The sequence below is a fragment of the Sus scrofa genome, chromosome 10, assembly GCF_000003025.6.
Source record: "Sus scrofa isolate TJ Tabasco breed Duroc chromosome 10, Sscrofa11.1, whole genome shotgun sequence".
Classification (NCBI taxonomy): domain Eukaryota; kingdom Metazoa; phylum Chordata; class Mammalia; order Artiodactyla; family Suidae; genus Sus; species Sus scrofa.
Genome location: NC_010452.4, coordinates 31,646,893 through 31,671,369, shown reverse-complemented (window position 1 = coordinate 31,671,369; position 24,477 = coordinate 31,646,893). Strand labels below are relative to the sequence as shown.

The following is a 24,477-nucleotide window of genomic DNA, read 5'->3' as shown; positions in this document are numbered from 1 at the left end:
GAAAATGAGGCACAGAGGGCTCAGTCCGTTGACCACGGTCATGTCATAGGAGCTGGAGGAAGCAGGCTGCAAACCCAAGCTTGTCTGTATTTTTAAATCATGCTTTAGCCAGGCAGGTTCTCAGCCTTCAGAAAGCATCAGAACCACCTGGCAGGCTTTTGAAAACACAAGGTTCTGATTCAGTGAGTCTGGACTGGAGCCCAAGAATCTGCCTTTCTAACAAGTTCCCAGAAGATGCAGACGTGGATCCAGAGACCTTAACTTTGAGAATTGCTGGATTAGCTTTGAACCCTAGGCTGCAGGTTCACATTACCTGGGAGAGATTGTTCCCTACCAACATCTAGATCCCTCATCCCAGATTCTGAAGTTTGAAAATAACAGCTTTATTTAAAAATGTGACGCAGATAACATAAAGCTCATCCTTTTAGATTTTACACTTCAGTGGTTTTCAGTATAATTCACAGAAAAAACTCATCAGAAAATATTTTCATCACCCCCAAAAGACTCCCCCCATACCCATATGCAGTCCCTTCCTTCTTCCCCTTCTCATTCCCTCTATTCCCAATCCTAGACAACCACCAATCTACTTTCTGTCTCTAAAGACTTGCCTATTGTGGATATTTCATAACAAATCCTACAATATGTAGGATTTAGTGACTGGCTTCTTTTCACTTAGCATCATGTTTTCAAGGGTCATCCATACTGTAGCATGAATCAGTGAGTACTTCCTTTTATAGCTGAATTATATCTCATTGGATGGATATACTTCTTTCCTTTATCCATTCATCAGGTGATGGGCATTTGGGCAGTTCCCACATTCTGGCTATTATGCATAATGCTGCTGTGAACATTCATGTACTCATTTTTGTGAGGACCCGGATTCTGAGTCAGTTGGTATTGTTTAAAAGCCTTCCCCTACCGAGGGATTCTAAGGTGCAGTCAGACCGAGAACCTCTGGTTTAGAACCTCATTATTAAAGTGTGGTCCATGGGCCTGCAGCTCAGCATCATGGGGGAATTTATTAGAAATGTGACTCCTGGGCGCCACCCAGACCCATTGAACCAGAATCTACATTCTAACAGGATCTCAATCCATGTGCTCACTAAAAACATGAGAGGTGGCAGTTTAGGGAGATATTCTGGGTCCATGTCACCAAGTGTAACATTGTTCCTTTGACTAAATGCACATGAACTCTGAACAAGAAATGTATGAGGGACCATATTTAACCCCTGCTCACAATTCCATATAAAACTGGGGACAGAGGAGTTCCCACTGTGGCTCAGCAGGTTAAGAACTCGATGTAGTGTCGGTGAGGATGTGGGTTTGATCCCTGGCCTCGCTCAGTGGGTTAAGGATCCAGCATTGCTGTGAGTTGTGGTGTAGGTTGCAGATGTAGCTCGGATCCAGTGTTGCTGTGGCTGTGGTGTAGGCTGGCAGCTGCAGCTCTGATTCAACCCCTAGCCCAGGAACTTCAAGGTAAGGCCCTAAAAAAAAAAAATGGGGACAGGGAGTATCCTTTGAGCCTGCACTGTGTCCCCAGTGCCTAGCACAGTGCATGGCAGAAAGCAGGTATGAAATAAAGATTCATCGAATAGAAATATCAGTGAGCCACTGAACCCTTCAGGGAATCCAGAGTACTTCTGGTGTACCAGTGCCCTGAAATGGTATGTTCCAGGGATCTAGGGGTGGTGACATCTAAAAATACATGGCATGGAGGAAGCTCTCGGCTAGTGATTGTTTAAGTCTGGGTGGGGGATCCCCTGGGAGGTTGGTGCAGGAGGGAAAAAAAATCAGAGTTTCTGCTTCTGGGCTCTGTTCCCAGGCAGCAGATCTCAGAGCCAGGGCTTTCAAACCTGATGGGTGGCTCCAAGCCAGCTGACAACTAGCAGCACATTCATGTGTTAAAAGTACCCTAGGGAATTCTTGGCCACTGGGCCTTCTGTTCCCATGGCAGGTGGAGGGGGAGGGAGCAAACCACCCCCGACCCAGGAAACAAGATCAGGGCCTTGCTCTGCCAGCCGAAACCATTAAGGCACCATGCCCATTGGTCAGACAGCTGGAAGCAGGGCCAGGACCTCTGCTGGGGAAGTGCGTACTTAGCCCTGAGCTTAACAGAATTGGTGCCCTTCAGAATCAAAGGGACTGGGCTCTGCAACCAACTGGCACTCAAACTTTCACTGTTAGTGGAGGAAGTAGTCGTCGTAGTCATAGCAATGGCTACCATTTATGGATGGTCAGTGTGCCTGGCAGAACTAAACACGGCAGGGCAGGGATTACCAAGCATATTTTATAGATGGAAAATAAAGATGAGGCTCAGAGAGTTCAGTGTTTTGTTCCAGGCCACACTGTTAGTAATAGTCAAGATTCAAAGCCAAGCCTGTTGGCTTCCAAAGCTCACGATCTTGAAACTAGGCTGCGGTGATGCAAGCAAAACACACCTGAGTCCCGGTCCCCTCCATTCTAGAGACGAGTAGACTGCAGCCAGCCACTGGTCCAAGGGCACACAGCTGGGTGAGGACCTGCTATACCTCTTTCCTAAGGAACAGGGTTGGATAGGGGATAATGAAGGAACACAGGGTTCAGGCAAATCTCAGGATCAGAACAAATATTAGGGATTCAGAGTCCTCATGGGAGAGGCAGGGCAGCCGACTCAATCAAAACAGAGGTGCTGATGTGAGAACTTGGCCAATTCTTTAGGGAGCTGCCTGTGCTCACTGCTACATGCCCTGGGTCTTCTGGGGCATCCACAGACCCCTGGAAGTGCTTTCTTTGATATGCCTAGTTGACTTATTTAATGATAGAATTATCAGACCACTTTGCCAGCTGCCAGCTAATGACTGTACCCCAAATGCCCAAAACAGATTCCCTAGATAGTGTGTTTTTTTTCCCCCTCTTGCCTTCTCTTTTCAATTCTGTTTTTACATTTATTTTTTATGCCCACACTTGCAGCAAATGGAACTTCCTGGGCCAGGGATTGAGTCTGAGCCACAGCTATGGCAATGCCAGATCATTTAACCCACTGTACTGGGCCAGCAATCCAACTCACACCTCCAAAGCAACCTGAGCCACTGCAGTCAGGTTCTTAACCCAATACACCACAGCAGGAACTCATATTTTTACCTTTATTTGACTCCATCTACCAACCAACTCATTAACGCATGATAAAACCATGAGTGCAAAAAAAAAAAAAACCTACCTAATGTCCTGAATAATTAGATAGTGGTGATGGTTGCATGACTCTGTGAATTATACCATAAAATGACTGAATGCATATATATTTTTTTTCTTAAGGCTGTACCATGGTATACGGAAGTTCCCAGGCTAGGGGTCGAACCGGAGCTGTAGCTGCTATGCCACAGCCACATCGACATCAGTGTGGGATCCAAGCTGCATCTGCAACATACATCACAGCTCACAGCAACACCGGATCCTTAACCCACTGAGCAAGGCCAGGGATGAAGCCCGTGTCCTCATGGATACTAGTTGGGTTTGTTACCTACTGAGCCACGGCAACTCCTGAATGCGATTTTTAGTTAATTTTATGGTATATAAGTATTATCTCAATTTCTAAAATGACTAAAAACAAAAACAGGCTCTGACTAAGAGCACCACACCGTCTGCATTTCCTTCTCTCCACTCTCATGTGGATGGAGAGGCCTGGACATGCTGATTTTTCAGAGGCCACGGGAGTTACTTTTTCTTCAGTCAGTCCCCAAACACTGCAAGGGACCTACAGATGCCTTAAGGTCTTACTGATATGCATCATCCTTCCTAGAAGCATAACATTTTGAGAGTCATCTCATCCAAGGGCTTTCATATTATGCTCCTGATAGGATTTGCCCAGGACTAAGGGGTTTCCTGGGATACAGGACTCTCATTCTAAACCTGGGAAAAAATCCCAGGCAAACTCAGACAACTGGTCACCCAACCTCAAGTGACTCAACCTGCAGTGAGTGATGAGTAAAGGGTCTCCAGTCCCCAGCCCCAATTCTGGTCTCCGCCAACAACCAGAACTTCTCTCTGTTTTTCCTTTTACATATTAGGCTTTGCCTACACTTTCTGATTAAGAGGGAATGTTCTGTGGCTAAAAAAGGGTTTGAAAAACATTTTTTCCAGGCTTCATTCTATGGCTCTTGTCAGCCAAAGCCCAGGATGTTCAAAGATGTGGCATTTTCAAGGAGATGAGTCTAATGAGTAAGAGGAAATTTCAGTGGGGGGGAGAGTAGGGGGACAGAGCAAGAGCCCCCTGGATGAGCTCCAGGGTTCTGCCATGACCCTATCCCAGGCAGGGCTGGCTAGGGTCTTGACTGCATCCATCACCACTGCTCGTCCAATCAGCAAGTGGGACTCAAAGAGGAGAAGCTAGAACGCATGGAACAATCCCGCGTTTGAACCTCTTTTGAAACATGAGAGCTTTATGATGGTTTCTGAAGTCCTGCCCAGCACTGACTTCCTATGATCCTAGACTCTGATGGCATTTCACCCTCAAAACTTTGGCTCTCATCTCCATATACCAGAGGCTTCTTACTATGAACATGTGTGACTCTCTGCCCAAGGTTTCTTTTTTCCAGTTGTGAGAGCACATCCAACCCAGACTCAGAGTAAGCCAGAAGTACCACACAGAGAATTAACGCCACCCTTGTGAGTGTCCCTCACCTAAAATGAATGGGGAACAGGTAGATAAATAGCCCAACCTTCTCGTGGGTCAGTGGGAGAACTTTGATGCATGTTCTGCAGTCCACCAGAGACCTCAGCAGAGCTATACCCAGCTGCCCACCGCACCGACTGCTCCATAACATGCTCTATATTCCTGCGTCCCCCTCCCCTTCCCCAGTCCCCTGTTGGTATGTTCAATAACAGCAACCCAAAGAAACTCCCTGTTCTAACTAAACTCTTCTCAAGGTCTGTGTCTGAGGCAGGGAGGCACCAACTGAAAATAGATTCTGTGACACGTTGAATGGAAATAGCAATGTCAAAAAAAAAAAAAAAAAAAAAAAGGTCCACAGCAATTCTATGGGAGACACCCAACATAAAAGAAAGTTCAAGGCTTGCTCAGGCCAACTCTGGTTGGGAATCACCCTGAACCATGCACCAAATTTATAATTCACTTAAATATAATAAAAAGGACTTTATCAAAAGAAATGCATATGCAGCTGTTTGCAAAACAGAAAGGGCTCCATGGGTGCTTTTAAAACCTATGATTAAACGAATAAAAGCTACTTACTTATAAAAGGCCTGGTTCTCCACCCCACACTTCCAAAGATGTTTGCAGGCAGCTGGTGTTGAAGTATGGAATGCCAACATGGCTTTCTTCTAATAAAAATAAATAACAAAATCAGAAAGGGCTTGTTGAACACAATCTATATCTTTCATGTTTTTCCTTTAAGAATTTACCTATTTGCATCCTGTCGCCCACCAAACAGATTTGAAGTCACTTAGAATCATAAAAGTGGTTGTTGAAGTGGTATTTCCCCCTCCCTCCCTCTTTGTAGATATTAATCACCTATCCAGGTCCCATTTCTGATTTAAAAAAAAAAAAAAAAAACCAGCTTCACAATCCTTCTCCACACTCGCCTATCTCTCAATCAGATTTGGATTAGTTTAACAACTTATTGGCCATTCTTGAAAAATTAGCACTTAAACTGAAAACTAGGATCAAGAAAATCCAGAAACTTCCAGACCTTGATCAGAGGCTCAGTTTCAGTAATGGTCTCTGCCCAAAGGCATTCTCTGAGGAATTCAACCTGCATCTGGGGATGCCTTGATTTTAAGATTCCCAGGACTTACAGATTTTGTTTATGAATCTCCAGCTAGCACTGGTTGATATCTATCTCTAACTATTCTTTTAAAAAAATTTATTGGCATATAGTTGATTTACCGTGTTGTGTTAGTTTCAAGCATACAGCAAAGGGAATTGGCCATACATATACACATGCCCATGCTTTCAGAGTCTTTTCCCATCTAGGTTATTACAGAATATTGAGCTGAGTTCGCAGTGCTATACAGCAGGTCCTTGTTGGTTACTCATTCTATATACAGTAGAATATACCAATCTCAAATTCCCAATTTATCTCTTCTCCATATGTTTCCCCCTTGGCATATCTTTAAGTTTTGTTTTGTTTTGTTTTTTTACTTTTTAGGGCCATACCCATGGCATATGGAGCTTCCCAAGCTAGGGGTCCCATTGGGGCTACAGCTGCCGGCCTACGCCACAGCCACAGCAACACAGGATCCGAGCCACATCTGTGATCCACACCACAGCTCATGGCAATGCCAGATCCTTAACCCACTGAGTGAGGCCAGGGATTGAACCCGAAATCTCATGGATCCTAATCGGATTTGTTTCTGCTGTGCCACAATGGGAACTTCTTTTGTTTCATAATTCTGTATTCTGGCAAATTACAGATGTAGGGGGAAGTTCCATTTTCTATTTCTCAAGTCTATGCCAGTCTAATTTTTACACAGGGGTATATGGTCACCATTACTCACTGAATTTATTTTTAAGTGTGCAAACCCAGTGTTTATTTGTTTAAACTTCCAGCATCATCACAAATTTTAATATCATGGTCTTTGAGGGGCTATATTTCTAAAGGCAAATTTTATGCTCAAATGTTTCTCATGTACACACACACCTGTGTGCACATGCACACGCGCGCACGCACACACACACACACACCAACAGACAGCTAGAAAAGCAGTTTCTGACCTCCTTTTGGGTGCCAATCACATAAAACGTCTTCCCTTCAAACTTCAATTTGCAGACATCCGGCCTAAGAAAACAAAATCTCTTTGGGTAAGAAGAAAAAAAAAAGTGGCAGCTAACCAAGGTACCTGGCTTTCCCATAGGAATCCGGCTGACTCACAAATGTCAAGCAGACTGCAATGAAACAAGATATTATCTTATCATCGCTGAAGGCCTAATGAGCAACGCAAGCCCCCAAGTGAATTATACAGCAATTTTCTTCCCAAGAGATGCTCTGTAGGCAGCTCAGAATTATTTATTTCATTTTTTGAACACTTAAGCTGCATCTTTCTTCCAAGAAACTCGGCGGTTTCATGAACATTAATGACCAAAACAATATATGTTCATCAGCCCACTTTTTGAGACAGGAAGACTTATGATTTCAGATTTGGTTAATGAAACAATATGGATTCACAGTACCTATCTCACTTATCCATCTCCAAGAAGCCCACACCACACTGAAAAATTTTCATTTCTGCTCTTCTTGCTTATAAATGGATAATTGTCTTAGCTATTAAGATGCTCACAATGGTAAGGACACCTTAATGAACAGTTGTCAAAAGACTTCAGGCTCCATCATAAGGAGCTACTCAGTTAAAATCTGCCTGAAATGTAGACCTGAGGTCAGAAGGTAAGTGTAAAGAGAGGAGGGAATTCTATTTTTATTTCTTTGATGTATAATTCCTAGGATAGTGATGTGTGCCCTTGTGCCTTTCCTGGGGGATAAAGAATAGTGAGGTCCTATTAAGCAGTGGGAGGATTTGCAAGACTGACAGAGCTCTGCGGATGTTAAAAACAAAACAAAACAAGGTTTAACATGGGAAGAGAATGTATTTTAGTCACATGTTTGTGGCTGTTACAAATATGTGCCTAAGCCATGGCTGGAGAGGATGAGGGGGGATGATGTCAGCACCCCACCAGGAACGCCAAGATGTAGAACCCAGAAGCGAATGGTCTGGGGCTTGTCTATCACAACTCTTCAGTGGACCCGGGAAGACACTAAAGCCCCAAGGGCAGAGACCTACAATTAATCTACACATGAGACATGGCAGGCTCTAACCCAACTACTCCAGAGTTTAAGCAATTCAGAGAGACCTGAGGATCTAACCCCTGCTTGGAGCCCCAAGACTCTCATAGTCCTAGGATGGGATGGGGGAAATCCCTACCTAACCCATGCTCCCCAACATCAGCAGAAATCCCTAGGGGGCTAATTCTGGAATGGACTGAAGGGGGGTTAATATTGGTGCCTCTTTATGGGTATTGAAAATGCAGAGAAGAAAACTGGTACCACCACCATGCTATACATTTATTAAACATCATCATTCCCAAATCACTGTCTCACACATGGTTTCATTTGCTTCTCCTCCATCTTCTTTTCTTCCTATAAAGCAGTTGGCCATAACTGATGCCCATTTTATGGATGAGTATGTTGAGACTCAGAGAGTTAAGTGATTTATCAGAGGCACATGAGCATTTGAGATGCTAACTGTGGAGGAAGAGAACAAATCGGCACAGGTGGGAACCAAAAGTATGACATGAGTAACAGGCAATGAGCGTGCGGGCAGGGGAAGAGATTTAGATAAACTGGGGTTCTTAGAGAAGGCTGATAATTTTTTTTAAAAGAGCAGAAGGTATAGGGAGCCAAGTGGACATTAGCTGGCGAATGCCCATCTAGTAGAGAAAGTTCGAAGGGAAGGCAGGTGCCAAGAAGGGAGTGCCAAGAAGTGGTGGGAGCACTTGATAAAGAGGGGCTGGAGAAATCCTGAAGTTAACAGCACCATGCAGTGGAGGTGCAGGTAAGTGCAAGAGAGCATTTCCAACCCAGGACTGAGGATGGATGCCCACTGGCCCATCCAGAACCTCAGACCCAAAGGCTCAAGCCCAAAGAGTGAGCCCAACACCCAGTGAGATCCTGGGTGACAAATCTGTCAGGGACCAGCAGAGAGGGAACCAAATCAAGCTGAAGCCATGAACAAGACTCAGCCCTTACAATATTCCAAATGCACCAAAATGTCCAGCCTTCTTAACACTTCAGCAAACAATATTCTTCCTTGACTGGACATAGTGGGAAACTGCTGGTCCAGCCTCCCATGTCCTTACTGATACAACCTAGACTTGATTCTTTCTCTCCATCAAGTGTTTATGCAGTTGATGCTCTTCCCAGCCTTAAGGGGATGGATTTTTTTCTTGTTTATTTAGGGTCAAATGCTAGGGGTCAAATTGGAGCAACAGCTGCTAGCCTACGCCATAGCCACAGCAACTCGAGATCCGAGCCATGTCTGCAACCTACATCACAGCTCAAGGCAACGCTGGATCCTCAACCCACAAAGTGATGCCAGGGATCAAACCTGCATCCCTATAGATACTAGTTGGGCTCATTACCACTGAGCCACAATGGGAAATTCCAAGAGGATGGATCTTGATTTGACCAACCTAGTCATGAATTTCTCCTTCTTCTTGGAAGGACTAGTTTAAGGAGGCACTTATGACCCAACCCTGTTCAACGAGATTCATAGGAAGTCTCCTACAGGACTTCCAGAAAAATTATCCTTTTTTTTTTTTTTTTGGTCTTTTTTTTAGGGCCACACCTGTGGCACATGGAAGTTTCCAGGCTAGGAGTCAAATTGGAACTGCAGCCGCCAGCCTATGCCACAGTCACAGCCACACCAGATCCAAGCCACATCTTCAACCTATACCACAGCTCATGGCAATGCCAGATCCTTAACCCACTGAGCAAGGCCAGGGATCAAACCCATATCTTCATGGGTACTAGTCAGGTTCTTAACCTGCTGAGCCACAACAGGAACTCCCAAGTTATCCTGTTTTACTAGGAGACACATGGAAGGGACTGCTCTTCTTTGGGCTTGGGTGTTGCTGCATGAAGATGTGATGGCCAGAGTTGCACATGTGGCCATTTTATGAGCACAAGCCTGGGGATAAAAGCCACCAACCTGGGATGGCAGAGAGGAGAACAGAGAGGCCCAAGTCCTTCATGGTGTTGTTGGGTAGTTAAGTTAAAGGACTGTGGGACCACCTGAGCCCTGGAAATTTTGCTCTTTGAAATAATCAGTCCTCTCATTTGTAATGCATTGTGAGTGGACATTCCTGTTGCTTTGAGGCAAAAGCATCTTCGTTGACACACTGGATTACAAAGGGAGAGTCTGCAGCATGGATTCAACAGAAGAGAATGAAAAGAACCTGAGTGGGGGAGTTCCTGTCATGGCTCAGCAAAAACTAACCCAACTAGTATCCATGAGGATGTGAGTTCGATCCCTGGCCTCGCTCAGTGGGTCAGGGATCCAGCATTGCCCTGAGCTGTGGTGTGAGTCACAGATGTGGCTCGGATTCCAGTTCCTATGGCTCTGGTGTAGGCTGGCAGCTCCAGCTCCAATTCCACCCCTAGCCTGGGAACTTCCATATGCTGCAGGTGAGGCCCTAAAAAGACGGAAAAAAAAAAACAAAAAACAAAAAAGATATTGCAATAAACTGAGTCATGAATTTTTTGGTTTCCCAGAGCATATAAAAGTTCTGTTTGTACTATACTGAAGGAGAAGAAGAAGAAGAGAGTAGGAGAGAGAGGGTTCTGAATTATTCCAGGGAACTTGCACCTTTACTTGAACCCTGACCCACCTCACATTCTCACCAGGAAACCTTCTCTTCGGAGGCAGAGCCCCTGAGCCCAGGACACACCCTAGCTCTCTGGAGGGCTAGGGCAACAGAGACTGGGTTTCATTTATAGATGAATAATCTCCTTATAGGAAGCTCCAAGACAGGGAAATGGATCCTAGGCATTCTACCTACATTTCCAAACAAAAAAGTCAAAGCCTGGGAAAGAAAAACAAGACTAAGAAAAAACAAGATTAAAAAAATTTTTCCAAAGAAGTTCTCACCATTTGATCAAATGGATTCTCTTATTTCCCTGGAATACCACAAAGCCTGCAGCAGTGAATCCTAAAAATGTTGTTGTGCCTGTTGAATCCTGAAAAAAGAAACACATAAAAACCTATTTGCATTAATGGATATAAAATAAAGGATAAACAATATGCTTATGTGTCCTCACCCTGAGTTAATTTCAGGTTAATTGCAATAACTGTAGCAATGAGCTAGGTTTTTGAGATAGGAATTCCAAGGATAGTACTTATAAAATTTGGGCAAGGTCCAGGAAATTAAAGCTGTCCAGTTGAGGAATGGACCTTCTGCCTCCCCAGAAACTTCCTGGGAAAATACAGATTTAGTCCCAAACCCCTAGTTGACTTCCAAGTGTCTTCTGGGGCTGCCTGAGTGCTCAGATCTGCCCTACAATGGGGGCAAACTGTTCTTGGTTGGCATGAGCTCTGAGACCAAAAGCCCCAAGCATCTAATCCCACATAGGACTGGATTCAATCCCACCCAGGATTTCTGAAAATTTAGGTATAAGAACATGTCTGGATATGCCTACTTTGATCCCAGCCTCCACCAAGAAAACTAAGCATTGATAAATGAAGGCAAACAATAACAACACAGATCAGGTCTGTCTCCAAGTAAGAAATAAAACAGAGATGCTCAGATTTGTGGATCAAATCAAATTCGCTAAACAGAATAATCTGATTTTCGCCATTAGCAGGAAGAGGCATCTGGCAAATATTCTAAAATAATTGCGAGCAAGGATGCGCATGCCGGTGTATCAACACCCCCCTGCCCCAGGCTCTCTGCCTGTGCTGCATCCTCACAGATCCCAGAGGAATTGGGCAACAGCGGCTTATGGAGCTCCCCAGGTTCCTTCTAATGAGCAGCCTGAGCAACAAGCTCCAGCACTAGGACTTCACCAAATATTATTAACTGGTCCCATCTGGGCAAAGAAATGTTCTAGGATGACTCAAAAGGATATCTTTAAGAGCCTGGCTGATATAAACGCTTCATTTAGGATTGGTGTCTGGTGAATGCATCCGTTGTTGGTGTAGGATATGGAAAGAACACTGTTTTCTTAAAACATTTCTGGAAAACATATGCTTCGAGCATCACCTTGGGAGCTTGTTTGAAAGCCAGACTCTCCAGCTGCACCCCCAGTGACTCTGATTCAGTGGCTCTGGGATGGGGCCTGGGTGATTCTGACACACATGGTCTAGGTTTCCCACTTGAGAGAACTACTGTCAAATAATGCCAGTAAAGGGAAAGAAAAAAACCAAAACATTCTCCTAATATCAATGTTAAATCTTTCTTTTTTCCCTTTATACTTACTCATATTTTTTTTTTGGAGTGGAAACATGTTTATTTATTTATTTTTATTAAAGTTTAGTTGATTTATAATGTTTCTTCATTTTCTGCCCTACAGCAAAGTGACCTAATCACACAGAGTTCCCTGTGCTGTACAGGAGGACCCCATGGCCCATCCATTCCAAAGGTTACAGTTTGCATCCACCAACCCCAAACTACTGACTCTTTTCTTTTTTTTCTTTGTCTTTTTAGGGACGTACCCAAAGCGTATGGAGATTCCCAGGCTAGGGGTCAAATCAGAGCTGTAGCTGCCAGCCTACACCACAGCCACAGCAACTTGAGATCCAAGCCTCGCCTTCGACCTATACCACAGCTCACGGCAACGCCGGAACCTTAACTCACTGAGCAAGGCCAGGGATCAAACCTGAGTCCTCATGGAGACTAGTCAGATTCATTTCTGCTGAGCCACGACGGGAACTCCTACTTACTCGTTTTTAAAGACTGCATTCTTTTTTGTTTGTTTGTTTTTTTGGCTGTGCCTGTGGCATGCAGAAGTTCCCGGGTCAGGGTTGGAACCTAAGTCACAGCAGTGTCAATACAAAATCCTTAACCACTAGGCCACCAGGAAACTCAAAGACTGCATTCTTGCTGGCAATGGCCTTTGAAAATAAATCTGTTTGGATTCCTTAACAGCGGTAAAACCATCCACTTGATGGATGAGTGAATTAGCAAGCAATTAGAAGACTCCAATAGGGAAAATGAACTACTCAGACGTGTGCCTTCAGCCTGCTATTGTCCCTTCTGATTAGGCTCAGTGGGTCAGGCTGTGGAAATAGCCTAGGAGTCTGCCAGGCCTGGACACCAATTAACTCTCTTTGGGGCAAAACTATCACTACCTTTTAGTTAGTGAGGGGCAGTTACCTTGCATGGGTGGGGATCCACCCCATAGGTTTCCAAAGTGTGAGCTTTCAGGAGTAAGTTAAATTCAGCAACCGGTGGGGTCTGGCCTCTGAAATCACACAAGAAAAGGTTAGGGAGTTAATATGAATAATGATAGAAACATGGAATTCTTTCATTCAGTAGAATGAAATATTCTTAATTAAGTAAGGGAGAAATCCCTACCTAAGTAGTAATCCGTAAGACTGGTCATTATTTTTCCTCGTAAGGAGCCCTTTGCTAAGAAACCTGAGCCTGTGTCCCTGACTAATTGTTCCATAATAAACCATCACGTACTTGGAAGACTCCAGGGACCTGGACAGTTAATCAGGGTTATTGAGTTACCAATAAGCAAGCCTTCGCAGATTTGATCTGAATATAAATAAAAACTTAGCCTCTGTTCTTTCCTACATATTTTAAAAGATTATCCAGGGTCAATGGCATTTCTTCTTGCTCGGGGTAGAAAGTGGGCAATCCTGTTTCTCCATCCACAAGCGTAAACAGAGCCATCTGGGTGAGAAGAGGTGTCAATTAGTCTGTCGGAAAGCCCTGGATTTTGAAAGGAAATCTCAGGGACTTTCAGTCCTAGCTGTGTCCTCCAGGGTGGTAAACAAGGACTTACTTTTGTCCTGGGGGGACAAAGGGGGCTGCAAAAACAGATGGCTGCGAAGCCCTTTGAGGGCTAACTTCCAAACCAGGACTGTGCAGCACTTCAACGACTGCGTTGACGAACGTGAATATTCCACACACATCTTAGAGAAACCGAACCCCTCTCCAAGGTTAAATATGTAACTAACAACCAAGAAGGATTTGCTAACAATAGGAATTCACTTTTATTTTCACAATGTAAAACGTTATTGCAATATTAACTCTATATCCACGCAAGCATCTCCCTAAAGATAGAATCCCTCCATACTCCCCTCAAGACAGCCAAGAGTCCTCATGCTTCTAATCAAAACTGTATCCCATCTACCTTGGTAAAGCCTTTCAAGAGCTTCTCTTTACCCTGCAAGTTCACTCTGATATGTTTAAGGAACATCTTTATTTTTAAAAATATTTTATTATAGTTTATTTATAATGTCTGTCAATTTCAGCTATACATCAAGTGACCCAGTTTTATATCTGTCTATCTGTACACACTCTTTTTTTCATACTACCTTCCATCATGTTGTATCACAAGAGATTGGATATAGTTCCCTGTGCTATACAGCAGGACCTCATTGCTTACCCATTCTAAATGATACTTTGCATCTACTAACTCCAAATTCCCCGTCCATCTCACTCTCCCCCCTCCCCCTTGGCAACCACAAGTCTGGTCAAGGAGCATCTTTATTTATTCATCAAAATCAGCGCTGTGGGACACTTTCAGTCCAACAACTCATCTTTGACCAATTCTTTGATTCTTTTTTTCCCCTTCCCAGCCTCCTTCCTCACCCCAACTATTCCCTCTCCCTTCTCTCCTTTGCGAGACCCTAGCAAATGGATTTTGAAATTCTTAGGTCTATCCTTCATCTTTCTTTAAATCTCTTCTTGTATTACAATCTGAATTATTCATTCAAACCTCCAGCTTCTTAATTTCTTCTTCAGCTATATGCACGCTGCTTTCCATCCCACTTATGAGTCATTCTAAAATATCAATTAAATATTTCATTTCCAATGTGATAGGTATTTCACACTTGAAAGAGATATGTGTTTTTGTTTTATGGTTTAAATTTTTCTAAGTCCTCTGAGGATATATATTTTGTTTCTTTAAAGTCCAATCCCTTTTACTCCATTAATCATGCTTTCTTGGTGATACCCCTTTGGTTTGCTGAGTCAGGGTGTCTTATTCAATGAATTAATGTTTCCTTAAGTGTTTGGTGATTCTTGGTTTGGAGGTTTATCTTTGTATTTTTTTTTTTGGCCTTTTTTTTTTTTTAAGGTCCATGCCCAAAGGCATATGGAAATTCCCAGGCTAGGGATTGAGTCAGAGCTGCAGCTGCTGGCCTATACCATAGCCATAGCAACATGGGATCCGAGCAGCATCCTTAACCCACTGAGCAAGGCCAGGGATCAAACCTGCATCCTCATGAATACCAGTCGGGCTCGTTTCCGCTGAGCCACAATGGGAACTCCCATCTTTGTATTTTATATTATTTGTTTAGTACCATGGCCTCCAGAGGTTGTAGGCGAGGGCAAGACATGCATATGGGAAGAGTGTGAGTTACTAACTTGATTTCAGGCTGAAGGATGTAGCTCCTTCCGGGTATTATCCACACAAGGGACCTCTGGCTCAAGCCTGCTACTGCCCATAATTTAACACAAGGGGACTAGAAAAAGAGGTCAAAGCTGCCCAATCATTCCAAAGGCAACTGTCCACCCACCATGATACCCTGAAGTACCCAGAACTACTCCTACTCTATACATGTGTTTGACCTGGATTTCCTCCATCTGTTTCCTATCTTACAGAGATACTGCAGGACATCAAGACATCTGACCCAAAGATGGTATTCTTTCTGTATCAGCTTTATTTTCTTCCTCTCTCTCTCTCTCTCTCTTTTTTTTTTTTTTTTGGTCTTTTTCGGGCTGTACACATGGCATATGGAGGTTCCCAGCTAGGGGTCAAATTGGAGTGGTGGCTGCTGGCCTACACCACAGCCATAGCAATGCAGAATCTGAGCTATATCTTCGACCTACACCACAGCTCACGACAACACCAGATCCTTAACCCACTGAGTGAGGCCAGGGATCGAATCTGCATCCTCATGGATACTAGTCAGATTTGTTTCTGCTGAGCCACGATGAGAACTCCTACATCAGCTTTCTAATACATTTTCTATCATCCACAGGGACTTGGAGTGGGAAGGGAAGGGAGCCACATATGATACCTTTTCCTTTTAATAGAAGAGATAATTTTTAAATCCTTCCTTCACAGAACATATTCCTGAGGGATGAACTCAAACACCTGCTTTAGAAAAGTAAGGTCTTTCTAAAGCCTTTCTTGGTTTCCTCTTCAGTCTTGATGTTCTGAAATTTCTCTGTGATATAAATAAAGAGAGCCTATTTATTTTTCCACCATGATCAACACTGTATGGCCCTATCAATCCATCAGCTCCTATCTTTCTTTGACCCTTTCTTTGATTCTTTTTTTTGAAGCCATAGTCATTATAATTATTTCTCTTCTTGATAAAGTAACAAGAGGTTTAAAAAAATTACCAACACTTTTGATAGGGAAAAAAGGACTTTCTGAAAAAATTTTCAATACATACAAGTACTTCTCTCTTCATAGCTCTCTCATAAGTTCCTGAAGTAATAGCCTCTGTTTCAGCAGAAAGTAATTATTGAATCCAAATATTGAATGATTTCTGCCTCCCTCCTCTTTCTCTACATATACACTCACTCCCTTTTCTCACTCATTCACACACACACACACACACACACACACACACACACACACACACACGGCTGGGGACAAAGCATGGAGCATGGGGCAAAGTATGTTCCTTAGCAGTACCCCCACTCTGATGGCCCTCAATGCAAAGCTTCAGCCTAATGGTCCTGAACTAGAGCCAAAGCAGCCCAGTGCTTCCCCCAGCCACAGGCCACCATCTCTGCTCCGGGGTAATCCTCTACTTGTCATGAAAAGCCCTCACTCAGCCCCATAGGAAAAGAAGCTCCTCTGCTCTAGAGAGCTGGCCACTCCCCTTTATAGCTAAACTGTCAGCCCCTTTGTCTAAGCCACGCATTGTTTCTTCCCGAAATTCAAGTTTGCTTTTAAAGCGCACCCTTCTTTTCCATTCAGTTTGAAAACAAATTAATTTTGCAAGGTTATCAGTTAGAAGTTTATGATGGAAAGTGAGTAACTTTTGCTTGTCTGTGTGGCCTCTTTCTGACCACTTCCCTGCCCCTTGTAAATCTGATGAGCATCTAATTGCAAATACTCAGTCCCAGATGGCAGCAGGGTACAGTGCTCCATAGCTCCAGAGGACACACCATTAAACTCAAAGACCTCTGCTCTTCAGAAGATATCATCCAGGGGTGAAAAGGCAAGCCCTAGTATGGCAAAAGACAATCAAAAAAGGACTCCTATGTAGAATTTTTTTAAAAAAGAAAAACTTCTTTAAGTCAATAAGCAATTAAACATTTTAAAGATAACTCAGAAGATAAAATGGGAAAAGGCTTGAGTAGACACATCACCAAGAAAGCCAAATAGCCAACAGCCACATGAAAATTGCTTACCCTCTTTATGATCAAGAAAATGCAAAACTCGAAGAAGTCATTTACACATCCGTCTGACAGAGAAAAAATTTTTTTGAGAAATACCAGGCACTCATGAGAATGTGTAGCAAAGCAACTCTCATATACTAATGGTGAAAGTGTAATCTGGTATTACTATCTGGAAAACTGACATTATCTATTAAAGTTAAACATGTTTACCCTATAATACAGCAATGTCCTTCATAGTTATATATACAACAGGAACCAGTGCCTATTACACCAAGAAATATGTGAATTTTCATAATAATGCCATTTGTAATAGCAAAAAGTAGGAAATAACGCAAATATCTACCAATGGTAAGATGGACATACAGTGGAATACTATACAGCCATGAAGATAAAATGAATTTGAGCTACACACAACCAGATGGGTGACTATCACACATACAACTGAACAAAACAGACCAGATATCAAAGAATACACACTGGATGTATTCCATTCATATGTCTTTTTAAAGGAGGAAAATAAAACTGAAGTCAGAGATGTGATTACCTAAGGGAAAGAAGGAGAAGGTAAATATTGCAAAGGGGCTTCTGAGTTGTTACCAGTTCTCTCTCTAACCTGGGTGGTGGTTACCTACTACTTGTTTTGTAATAATTCATTGACCTTGACATTTATGTTTTGTTTGCTTTTCTGAATTTGTGTTATACTTCAATTTAAAAAAGGGTGTGGGAGTTCTTGTCATGGCGCAGTGGTTAACGAATCCAACTAGGAACCATGAGGTTGCGGGTTTGATCCCCCGCCTTGCTCAGTGGGTTAAGGATCCAGCATTGCCGTGAACTGTGGTGTAGGTTGCAGACACAGCTTGGATCCCGCGTTGCTGTGGCTGTGGTATAAGCCAGCAGCTACAGCTCCGATTCGACCCACAGCCTGGGAACCTCCATATGCCATGGGAGCGGCCCAAGAAATGGCAAAAAGACAAAAAATAATTCATTAATTAAAAAAAATAAATAATAAAAAAGGGTGTGAAGCACTGGAAACCCTTGTATATTGTTGGTGTGGATGCAACAACCCTTTTGGCAAACAAGCTACCATTTCTTAGAAAAGCTGAAGTTGTGCAAACTCTATGGCCCAGGTGTGTACGTGGTCTCCATACCTAGGTGTGCACCTACGCACCTTTCACATACACTCCCATGGGAAGTATTCAAGAAGCCATAATAACTGTTTGCAAACACAAAAATCTAGAAATGACCCCAATGGCCATCAACAGAATGGACACATCAATCATGACAGGCTCACATGATAGAAAATTAATTACACAGAATCAAACATGAAGACCTATGGCTGTATGCATCAATGTGAAGACCTCAGAAATATAACGTTGGTGGGGGAAAAGGGAGATACAAGAGTAGATACGATTTCATTTACATGAAAGTCAAAAATAGGGAAAAAAAACCCAAAGCAATACATTACCTACTTCCTGAGGTACAAAGTACATTTATAAAAACACAGGAGGATGAATGACCTACAATCAATTGAGAATAGCAGAGAGGAGAGAGAGAGAAGTAATTTGGGAGGGACACTTGAGAAGACCAGAGGGCATCTGGTGATCTTCTAATTTAAAAGCAGAGTTAGCGGGTCACGGGTATTTTTTCAACTATTCTTTTTTTTTTGTCTGTGAGATCTTTTTATTATTATTATTAAAGTATAGTTGATTTACAATGTTTTGTCATGTTCTGTGGTATAATAAAGTGATCCAATCACACATTTCCCTGTGCTGTGCAGTAGGATCCCACTGCCCATCCATCCCAGATAAAACAGTTTGCATCCCCCCGAACCCACAAAACGCCCATCTCTCTCACTCCCTCCCCCTTCCCCCACTCCCCTGGGAACCCCAAGTCTGCTCTTCTTGGCCATGCTCTATTTCTGTTTTTTGTTTATTTGTTTAAATTATATGCATATTATATATACTCTTTTACATATTATACATTTATAAAGATTAAAAAAGAAACAACTCCTGTCTTTTTAATAAAAGAATTATTCGGTGAAATATCATGCAGTCTAATAGCACCACTGAACTAAATGGAATAGGCCAAGAACAGAATGGAAGTACATGCAGGACAACCTTTTACTAAACGCTCCTGTTTTGAGCAATATGTAATTGTTTATATTGCCAAGCAGTGTCTATTTTTTTCACTGAATAGTCATCAAGCAGTGATTCTTATGCTCCTTTTATAGATGAGGATGCTGACCCTCAAAGAGGAAAAGTGACTTGCTCAAGGTCACTCAGCTATTCAGTGTGTGCAAATCCAAGGCAGCCTGGTTCCAAAATGCTTCTCAGGACCTCTGCCACCATCATGACCAACATGATACAGTCCAGGGCCATCTGCCTGCTCTCCTGGATGCCAGGCCAAGCATTGCCAAATGACATCTATTATAAAGCATTTTTCAAATTCTCAATATTTCATCTTATTAGTGATGAGGCAATCCAACCCAGACGATGGATATTTAGATCTGATTATCGAGCAGTGATGACTCTGTTTCAATCTATGTCAGCGATCCCCAGACTAGAGCATGTAGGCTAAATCTGGATCACTGCCTAATTTTGTACAGCCCTGGAGCTGAGAGTGTTTTTGCAGTTTTTAAATGACTTGAAACAATCAAACAAAGAATGATATTTCCCACCCCCCCAAAAAAAAGTTTTATTAGAGCAAAGACACTTATTTGGGTACTGTCTGTGGATGCTTTCATGCTATGATGGCAAAATGAGTAGTTGCAGCAGAAACTGTATGCTCTGCAAAGCCTAAGATGTTTCATAAACGGCCTAGGACAGAAAAAGTTTGCTGAATCCTGATCTAGGAACCAAACACAGGAACAGAAAACAATTGAAGCTGTGTCTCTTTGATTTCATTCAATGAAGATAAAAAATGGTACCTACCTCCAGGGTTTGATGGAAAGAGTTAAGCAAGTTAACAGATGTAAAGCCATGAGACTAGCGCCTGGCACAAAGCATGCTCTCTCCTCACCCTCTGAATAGCATTTGTTCCCTTGTTAGCCTTGCCCATGACTGAAATCAGAAATATGACATTGGTGGAAATATTAGGAAGCATGTCACGATATTCACAGCAGGAGTTCCCACAATGGCTCAGTAGGTTAAGAACCTGACATAGTTTCTATGAGGATGTACGCTGATCCCTGACCTTGCTCAGTGGGTTAAAAATCCAGCATTGCCGTGAGCTGTGGTGTAGGTCGTAGACACAGCTCAGATTCTGAGTTGCTTTGGCTGTGGCCTAGGCCTGCAGCTGCAGGTCTAATTTGACCCCTAGCCTGGGAACTTCCATATGCCACAGGTGCAACCCTAAAAAGCAAAAAAAAAAAAAAAAAAAAAAAAAAGATATTTACAGCAGACCAAAGGCCCCTCCCCAAATCAGCATCATCTGTGTTGGGTTTGATGTACATCTCCAATAGCTAAGCATTTAAAAGACCTAATCTGAAAAGTCATACACGGAGAAAAGCTACAAATGTTCAGTGAAGGGAAAGGGTTCAAAACCAGGGACAGAAAGTGGAGACCCTGATAGTGATTAGAAACTCTGACTTTGGAGTTCCCGTCGTGGCACAGTGGTTAACGAATCCTACTAGGAACCATGAAGTTGCGGGTTCGGTGCCTGCCCTTGCTCAGTGGGTTAACAATCCGGCGTTGCTGTGAGCTGTGGTGTAGGTTGCAGACGCGGCTCGGATCCCGCGTTGCTGTGGCTCTGGCGTAGGCCGGTGGCTACAGCTCCGATTCACCCCTAGCCTGGGAACCTCCATATGCCGTGGGAGCGGCCCAAGAAATAGCAACAACAACAACAAAAAAGACAAAAGACAAAAAAAAAAAAAAAAAAAAAGAAACTCTGACTTAGAGTCCTCCAGACTCACTAAGGAAGAAATCATTTAATAGTCAGGTTTCCAGAAAGACACTAAGATCATGTAAAGAGAAATTTGTTTTTCCTTCGAATCTCTCATCGGACATTTGTTTCTGGCAAGAACTGTTTGGAAGTGGAAAATAATGACTTTCTATCCTTTAAATCTTGCATCAGGAATTCTTCTGCTGAGTCTCATAATGTCTCTAATGAGACAGAGGTAAAGGCCAGTGTTTAGCTGAATTCCTTTTCAAGAGCTAACAATTCTCTAAAGATATGCTTTTCTAATAAATTAGGTGAGGTCAAGTAATTAGGCATTTAGCTGTGTATCTCCCTTCTGCCTGTCTGAAATGCCTTTTTTTTTTGCAGAGAGTAACACTCTCTCTCTTAATGATCCTCCTTTCGCATACCATTATCTGGAGTACAAAAATGTACAGCACCCCAAAGGATGAAGGCAAATTATTAGTGGACATTACATTAATTATGGAATGAGGTGTGAGCAATGACCTGGGCTGCTTGGAGCACAGCTGGGCAGGGAAAAGGGTGGATTTGGCTCCATCTGATCCCCTTGCGTCTGTGAGCTCTGCAGTTAGAAGACCAATAGAACTGTCTTCGAATACAAAGTAGAATCCTCACCTTGAGTTAGGTTAGGTTTTGTGGCAACTTGGTTGCAACTTGGCTTAGATTTAGCTTTGTTGCAACTTTAGAGTTTGTTTACCACTGGCTTCAAAGGCTTAAGACTGTTCTCAGAACTTGACCTTCAGCAGGACTTGGAAGCTTAGCATCCATGAGACTTTGGAGAAATCTCTATGCTTTAAGGCTTGGCTGCCAACTTTTTGAGCCACATGGTATCTCCTTTGCTCTTCAGTCCTACCCACGGCTCTCTCTACCTCAGAGGATCATCTTCCTCCCTGTGGTTGTATCCTGGGATCAACAAGGGATGCTCAGTGATGGCCTGGGGCCAGTGGTGGTGGGAAAGGGCAACTTATTCTGCAGCTGGAGTCTCTGGGGTTCCCCTCAGTCAAGTCAGCCCACTCTCAGTCCCTAAAGGCTTGCTAAAGGCTTGGCTCCTTCCCCTTACCCCCCACCCCCGCCGCCTCTGGCATATTCCTCCCCCTCCCTCAACCAGAAGGGAAAGTAACCGCAGGTGTCTGCTGTCCCAGGAAGGACATGCTGGATTTTAGTACATTTAGGTTTTTTGCATCTTCAGTTCCCAGGTTTTGTGTGTGTGTGTGCTTTTTAGGGCCATACTGAGGCATATAGATGTTCCCAGGCTAGGGGTTGAATCGGAGTTACACCTACTGGCCTACACCACAGCCACAGCAATGCCAGATCCAAGCCACATATGCAACCTATGCTGCAACTTGCAGCAACGCTGGATCCTTAATCCACCGAGCAAGGCCAGGGATCAAACCTGCATCCTCATGGATACTAGTCCGGTTCTTAATCCACTGAGCCACAATGAGCACCCCCCTCCCCAGACTGGTTTTTAAAACATGACTTTGTAAGTTTATCTAGCTTAGTGCTAGCTTAGTGTTGGGGGAGATCAAGGTCTCATGGTTTCCACATCCTAACTGGAAGTGAGAGTTCCTCAGTCTGTCATTTCTAATTCTTTACTTGGCATTACCTCTTGTAAACTCCGGGGGCACCATTAAGGACCACATCTATGCAGGGCTTTAGCTAGAACAGTACAAATGTGGGTAATTGCCATGCCATGAGAGAGACAGGGGTGATGCTTTGGGGCCAGGCAGGGACAAGACATAGAGAAGAACAGCCAGAAAGGTTCCAGAGCATTTTCTAGAAAAACTCAGGTTTCGGTTAAGTTCTATTGCTTCAATAGAAGCTTTGGGTAAGTGAACTTCTCAGGCCTCTGTTTTCTTACTGGTAAGAGAAGGTGGTCACAAACAATTTGATGGAGGTAGAAGGTGAACTGGCTGAGCATTGCTGCTTAGTGTTGCCATATAGGTGTCAGGGCTTTGTGTTACCAAATGTTTCTTTTAAAGAGCATTGCTGCTTAGTGTTGCCATATAGGTGTCAGGGCTTTGTGTTACCAAATACCCCCAGTTTCAAGGAAAGTTGGAACTTTATGGCAACTGACTGTATTTTTTCAAAACTATCATTTGGTCAAAGAACTTACATATGGGTCAGAGTATCGTCCAAAGATGCTCATTTTATAACCCCTGCTTTGGATCCCAAGGGTCCCTCAAGTGTCATAACTGGGTGTCAAGTTTCTTTGTTTTGGACGAGTGACCTCTTAACATTCAAAGTCTCTGGATGGTAGTTGTAGCTGTGGATGACCAATAAAAATTAGGAAGCGCATTAATTGTTGCTTCACAAATACTGTGTTCAAAATAACATTCCTCAAAACATGAAGTCATGGAGTGGGGAGACGATGAAGGCGGTGCCAGCTTGGTGGTGAAGGAGCTAAAGATCATCTCTATGGTTCCTGACACACAGTCTCTCTTCAGAAAACACCTGCTGTGGGAATGGATGGATAAATGTGTGGATGGGTGGATGGATCAAGGACGGATATGTGGTAGACTGTGATAGTCTCGTGATAGTTCAAAATATCTTTGACTCTATACCTAATTTAATTCATATGTTAGAGGTGATCCAAAAGCATTAAGTAATGATTGAGTCCAGATTTCAATACTACACCCCTCCTTCATCAAAGTTCTGTTGTGTTTCTGTGATACTGCACTTTCTCCCTCCAAGTCACCTTAGCCAGATTTCATCTGCATAGGAATGCTGATGGATTGAATGCACATGTCATTTGTCCTTGACCCAGCCCTTTCTAGAAATGTCCCTGATTTTACGCCATGTAGTACAAGAATCTTTGGTCCTTACAAGAGGATCATTTGATGCCAAATCATTCCATCTTCACATTTCTAAGAAGAATATTACGCTAAATACATACAGAATAGAAACATATATCCTACCAGAAAGCAGGAGTGGGGGGCAGAGAGGGAAGAAAAAAGAAGAGGGAAGAAGAGAAGGAGAGATAAAGAGAAAGAGAGGGGGGAGGAGAAGAAGGGGAGAGTCGAAGGGGTGGGGAAGGGGGGGAGGCAAGAGGGGAGAGAGAGGGAGGGGGGAGAGTGAGGGAGAGGAGGAGGGAGAGAGAGGGACACAGAGATGATTCTAGGGTTTGGGAATGAGAGACTGGAGAAGGGAAAGGATACAGGGAGTGAGGAGGAGGGATGATAGAGAAAGCACATTTGAAAAAAGATTAGAGCTGTAAAATAATCTGACATTTCCCCTTTTCCTTTTCCACAATAAATACTCTTCTAAAAATTGTACAAAACATTTCCTAAGGAGGTCCTTGTAATCTATACATTAGAAACTCAGGCAGAGGGTATTTTCATAGCAGGGCACTTGTTTCTAGAAAGCCAGACACTTCTGAAACTATATGTCCTAGTCAAGAAGCCATAGCATAGGATTTACAGAGAATGTGAGTTTTGAGAAATAAAAAGAGGTAATGATTCTGTTTAAAATACACTCTGTATTAT

At 43.2% G+C, this 24,477-nt stretch overlaps 1 protein-coding gene across 9 annotated transcripts in view; it reads right to left on the bottom strand.

Moving 5' to 3' along the window:
- The window catches only part of FRMD3 (FERM domain containing 3), a 407,251-nt gene that overhangs the window by 76,980 nt on the left and 305,794 nt on the right, over nucleotides 1-24,477 (bottom strand). For all 9 annotated transcript variants that reach the window (XM_021064660.1, XM_021064663.1, XM_021064662.1 and 6 more), the window contains 4 exons: nucleotides 12,857-12,944; nucleotides 10,633-10,721; nucleotides 6,707-6,770; nucleotides 5,225-5,313 (listed from right to left, as the gene is read on the bottom strand). In XM_021064660.1, the coding sequence (XP_020920319.1) occupies nucleotides 5,225-5,313; nucleotides 6,707-6,770; nucleotides 10,633-10,721; nucleotides 12,857-12,944 (330 nt within the window). The remainder of the gene's footprint in view (nucleotides 1-5,224; nucleotides 5,314-6,706; nucleotides 6,771-10,632; nucleotides 10,722-12,856; nucleotides 12,945-24,477) is intronic.